The sequence below is a fragment of the Mustela lutreola genome, chromosome 1 (genome assembly GCF_030435805.1).
Source record: "Mustela lutreola isolate mMusLut2 chromosome 1, mMusLut2.pri, whole genome shotgun sequence".
In the NCBI taxonomy this organism is placed as follows: domain Eukaryota; kingdom Metazoa; phylum Chordata; class Mammalia; order Carnivora; family Mustelidae; genus Mustela; species Mustela lutreola.
In genome coordinates this window covers 97,339,572-97,345,571 of record NC_081290.1, presented here as the reverse complement: position 1 = coordinate 97,345,571, position 6,000 = coordinate 97,339,572, and the positions used below count along the sequence as shown (strand labels likewise).

Below are 6,000 nucleotides of genomic sequence, written 5' to 3'. Positions count from 1 at the left end.
AATTTAAAAAAATATTCTGGGGGTGCCTAGATGGCTCAGTGGGTTAAGCCTCTGCCTTCGGCCCAGGTCATGATCCCAGGGTCCTAGAATTGAGCCCCATGTCGGGCTCTTTGCTCAGCGGGGAGCCTGCTTCCCCCTTTCTGCCTGCTGCTCTGCCTACTTGTGATCTCTCTCCCTTTGTCAAATAAATAAATAAAATCTTAAAAAAAAAATTCTGATAGATCTATGGTTCAGAAAGGAGTGTTTTGATATAAGTGTGTAGCCATGTTCTAATAGATGAGTTTTTGAGATATTTATTTTTTTAATCGCTTCTCGGCCTTTTGGCTAATATCAGGTGTTGAGATATTTACTTATTTTTGAAGTAATACTGGTATTCCCCAGGAAGCCTTTTCTATGTCCTCTATAAAATCTATTCCTTTAGCAGACAGAAGCCATAATTTTAGAAAGAAATGTCTTTTTATTAGTAAGATTTTATATTACCTTCAACATCTGCCTATCTAAATATATGTATTTTTTTACATGTGGTTATTTAATGTTATTTAAATACTTTAAATAGTTTTTGATAACAAGGTTTTAGGATAATTAAAAAATATAAAAACTATATAGTGTAAAATGAATTTGGAATTCATATAAATACAAATTATCTATACCATGTCTTTTTATGAATGAGATTTATCTTTAGATTTATCTTTTTCATTCTTTTTCTTCTGTTTTTCTTCTGCTTGTTTTTCAAAATAATCTTTAAGAAGATGGTTCAGCTGTGATTCATACTGGCTTGCATGTTGTAATCCATCTTCCCTTCCTTAAAAAGATGATACAAAACATGAGACAACAGTATTTCATAGTGGTCCCCTATTCCTTTATTTATCTCCTACAGTGGCAAATCCAGAGCTTTCCTATCTGAACCACTCTAAGCGCTAACTCAAAAGTCAATTTCAATTCAAAATGCTTGAATTAAACATATTTTTATTTTACCTTCACAGTGTTGGATAACACGTCCCCAGAGTCGATTTTTCCGTAAACAGGCTAAATTTCCCACGATCAATAAATGCCTCCTTCCTCTGGTCAATGCAACATTCATTCTTTTTTCTGAATCAATAAATCCTACTTGTCTTGTCCTTACACAGGACAGAATAATGATCTCCTTTTCAGCTCCCTGAAAAGCATCTACTGTGGATACCTGCACAGCTTTAATATCAGGATGGTCAAAGTCCGTAGCACTGAGTAAATGACAAAGCTATGGAGGAAAGAAGAAAGAGATCATTCAGGGCAGGGACTATGAAGAACTTAAGACCTGAACCTATTGACAGCAGCCCTTTTTATTTAACTGGTAGTGGATAATTTTCATTTTCTTTTTTATGACTCACAAAGATTTAGTAGTTTCTAAAATGATACATAAATAACGAGAGGACAATATAAGTTAGGCAACAAAATCAAAAGTGTTGATTTATCTGTTGCTGGGGAATTCATCTGGATATGCTAATTCAGAGTTGATAAATAATGAAACAGATGAAAAATATTTTTTTAAAAAAGCAAAAACTAGTTAGAAGTAATTAGCTTATGCGTACATTAATATCTGGTATCTATCTTTGATTAATAAAATGAAATGATAATGAAAGAACATTTTGGAAAACAAAGATTGAATCCCATCTGTCCCAAAACACAAAGCATACACTGTATTTTCTTCCCTCTAATTTGTTTATTTGCATTTTTGCCCCAACAGCTGTAAACTGAATTTAATTAAGCCTTGTTAGATTTACATTTAATTATACAGAAAAAAAGCCAGACCAGATAAAAATCAGAATTTTTTAATATGTTAACTACAGTCCCAAAATTGTTTTTAACCAAAACAAACCACTACAAATGTAATATCAAATATTATAACATAAAATTATAATATTTAAGTATCATAATATGTAATACAAACCTTGTACATCTGGGATTTGTATAATGTTATCACCCCAATCATAGAGCCCACTATTCCACTTGCAATCAGTGATTGAATCAGTTTGAGTGTAAAAGCAGCTTCTGCCACATTATGAAAGCTGTTATCTCTTTCAATCTGGAATAAGAAACAGATCCTAAATTATATTTCCCAGAAAGCCTATGGAAAGACCAAGAAAACCATATAAACAACAACAATAAAATTAAAGCAGGAAACTAAACCATGTTGACTCTCATTAACATTAATGTCATTTACCTGTTCCAGTCCTTTAACGTTATAGAAACACAGGGTTGGGAGCCATTCCAATAAAGGGCTCCTCTCTGTTTCTGAAATGCCATTCATGAGGTTTCCTTCATAAAACAGATCATTAGAGATAGCACTGATCACAGGGTGACAACGGTATTGGGTTCTCAACAGAACTGGCTTATGCCCCTAAGAAATTTAAATGCAGAAAAATAGAAAATTGAAGCATTTTTTTTCCTTAAGGAAAAAAATAATATTTTAAAATTGAAAAGTATCACCATATTGTGCTCTTAGCAAGTGAATTACAACCATGATGAAACAGACTACAAATACAGTTTTCTTAATTACTAAAGATATTTTCACGGCAAACTATTATTATACCACAAAATTATAAAATATAAAACATGTCAAATCTTCAAATCATTACCTAATAGTATGGCACCTAACATTATGCTTTTATAATCTATGCAGAGTAGGGTGGACACTAAATTAAAAGAGAATCTTCAAAAAAAATTAGGAAGTGTTGTTGATAACTCATTTATGAATTTTCCTCCTTGGGTACAAGCCATCTTTCATTTTGAATCTTAAAATAAGTTTTCAATTTTGTTAATGTATCATAAAATACACATTTCATGTACTTTAGGGGTCTCTGGAGCATACTCTCTCTTTGCAAAATGTTCTGTAACACTGTTTGAACATTTTAAATAATACAAGGTAGTCCAGTAATAAAAACACATAGTAAAAGGTAGGATTAATGGTCACATACACAAGTTTTTTTTTTTTTTTTAAGATTTTATTTATTCATGAGAGACAGAGAGAGAGGGAGGCAGAGGCAGAGGGAGAAGCAGAGTTGGGAACCTGATGTGGGGCTTGATCTCAGGACCCTGGGATCATGACCTGAATGGAAGGCAAATCCTTAACTGACTGAGCCATACAGGCACCCAAGAAGGTATGTTTTATGGGAGAAAAATAGTAAGTAAAAATCCAATCCTCAGTACTATTTAGGGCCTAAATTTGTGGATGAGTCCGAATCAGTGGGCACGTGGGTGTAGCATGCTACTCTTAATCTTGGGGTTGTGATGTCAAGCCTGAGGGTGGTCATGAAGCCTACTTTAAAAAAAAAATGCTCAAAGGACCATGCTTTAGAACTAGAAACAATGTTAGAGAAATGACTAAATTATGGTATATCCACATTACCTATTTGGTGATTAAACATATTTATGACAACAGTGATGATTACAAAGCTAGTTAGAAACACAGGGAAATGATTTATTATAATGCAAAGTTTAAAAAAGTTAGGATAGAAACTATATAGTATGGTCTCAACTATGTTAGAAAATATTTTTTTCCAGCTTTATTGTGATATAATTGACATATAACATTGGGTACGTTGAAGGTGTACCAGGAGCTGACTTGATACACATATATTACAAACTGATTACCACCACAGTGTTAGCTAACAGCTCCATCACAGCACATAGATACCATTTCTTTTTTTATGGTGAGAATATTTAACATATATTCTCTTGGCAACTTTCAAGTATGTAATATAGTATTATTAACTATAATCAACATGCTGTTAATTAGATCCCTGGAACTTATTCATACCCTATAACTAGAAATTTGTACCCTTTGACCAACATGACCTGTTTCCTACCTCTCTACCTTCCAGTTCCTGGTAACCATCATTCTACTCTGTACAAGGTCAGCTTTTTTATTTTTATGTTTTTTAAAAGATTTTTATTTATTTATCTGACAGAGATCACAAGTAGGCAGAGAGGCAGGCAGAGAGAGAGGAGGAAGCAGGCTCTCCGCAGAGCAGAGAGCCAGATGTGGGACTCGATCCCAGGACCCTGGGATCATGACCTGAGCCAAAGGCAGAGGCTTTAACCCACTGAGCCACCCAGGTGCCCCAGCTTTTTTAGATTCTACAAATAAATGATATATATTACTGGTCTCTCTCAGATTTATTTCACTTACCATAATGTTCTCAAGGTACATCCATGTTGTTATAAATGGCAGGATTTCCTTTTTTATGGCTGCATGATATTCCAATGTGTGTTTGCACATATCAAATATATGTATTTTTAGAGTTTATATATATACATTTATCTGATATAAGCATATACCCCGAAGATAAAGGCTGGAAGGAACACTACTAAAATATTACAAAGGATTTTCTCTTGGGGGCAGTAAGGTTATTACCGTTTTGTTGTTGTTGTTGTTTTTAACCCTTTAGTTTTCTGTAGTTTCTATACTTTTTATCATGATTAGTAGATATTATTTTTATTTCTTTTAATTAATTCTGAGGTAGTTCAAATACACAGAAAAGCAAAGCAATATAATACTCATGTATGTACTACACAGATGTGACATTAGTATTTAGTCCTTGTTGCCTCAGATCTCTCTTTTGTTAAGACATAAAATGTGACATATATAGCTAAAGCTCCCACCTCATTTCCTCTACCAGCTTCTCCAGAAATAGCTTCAAACTAACATTATGTATACATTAATATGTGGTATCTATCTTTTTTCTGAATCAATATCTTATGGCATTCCCATGGAAGTTCTATATGTTTACTACATAGGCATATACCTATGATTAATACATATTATTTGTTATGCTTTTGAAATTCACATAAATTGTGTTCTACACTATGTAACACTTTGCACCTTGTTTCTCTCAATATCCACTACGTTTATGAGCACTATCTATATGGATCAAGTTAATTCACCTAAACTGTTTTATATATTCCATTTTGTAAATTCTATTCCATTTTATTCTGTAAATAAATCACTTTTAAGTCCTTTATTTACCCTTTTAAAATCCCCTCTAAAAATCTACTTCATATTTTAAAAGTCATCGACAACAAATAAGCGAAAGAGCAAAGAGCATAACAGCATGCATACTATGCTAGCATTTGTTAAAACAGAGGGAAAATACTTTATGTATTTGCTTATACTGACATAAATTATGACTAGAAGGGTACAAGCAAAGGTGACAGTTGCTTTGTGGGAGAGAAACTGAGTGGCTGGGGGACAGGAGTAGAAGTCTTCACTGTACTTTCTGGTTCCTCTTAAATTCAAATCCCAAATCATGTGATAATGTTACCTATTCAAAAATGGTTTAAGAATCTAAATAATTTTGGGGGGTGCCTGGGTGGCTCAGTGGGTTAAAGCCTTTGCCTTCAGCTCAGGTCATGATCCCAGGGTCCTGGGATTGAGCCCCGCATCAGGCTTTCTGCTCAGCAGGGAGCCTGCTTCCTCCTCTCTCTCTCTCTCTCTGCCCGCTTCTCAGCCTACTTGTGATCTCTGTCAAATAAATAAATAAAATCTTAAAAAAAAAAGAATCTAAATAATTTTTTAATTAAGATTATTAAGAAGCCACTGGAAAGGTCTGATTCAAAAGAATCTGGACACTGACATTATGGAAGCGGTAGAAAGTTATGCAATTCAATTCAGTTACAATTAAAAGCTCAAGACCAATGAAAGCTTGAGTATTCACAAATTAAGTACAACTCAACTCAAAACTTAAATCAACTTGAAACTCAGTGTATGGGGAAACTTCTGAAGAAAGTAGAATAAAACTGCCTTGCAGAATCCATTCTCTGATATATAAAGGGACAACAAAAACACTAAAATAACAAAATAACTAAAAACAACAGCAAAGAAAAAATACAGTAGCCAGGCAACAAACGTTTATAGCCATCCCAATGTCATAAACGTTAAAAGGTTCCTGTCACCAAGAAAGAAACAAAATTTCAGTGGAAGGGAGAAATGCAATACAGATCTTCCTTGACTTATGATGCAGT

The 6,000-nt window shown here is 33.7% G+C and overlaps 1 protein-coding gene across 1 annotated transcript in view; it reads right to left on the bottom strand.

Annotated features, from left to right (window-relative positions):
- Positions 1-255: 255 nt before the first annotated feature.
- The window catches only part of ZGRF1 (zinc finger GRF-type containing 1), an 80,496-nt gene continuing 74,751 nt past the window's right edge, over positions 256-6,000 (bottom strand). The window contains exons 26-29 of the mRNA XM_059170649.1: positions 2,201-2,377; positions 1,928-2,062; positions 976-1,237; positions 256-802 (exon numbers count right to left, since the gene is read on the bottom strand). Coding sequence (XP_059026632.1) covers positions 660-802; positions 976-1,237; positions 1,928-2,062; positions 2,201-2,377 — 717 coding nt within the window. The 3' untranslated portion in view covers positions 256-659. The remainder of the gene's footprint in view (positions 803-975; positions 1,238-1,927; positions 2,063-2,200; positions 2,378-6,000) is intronic.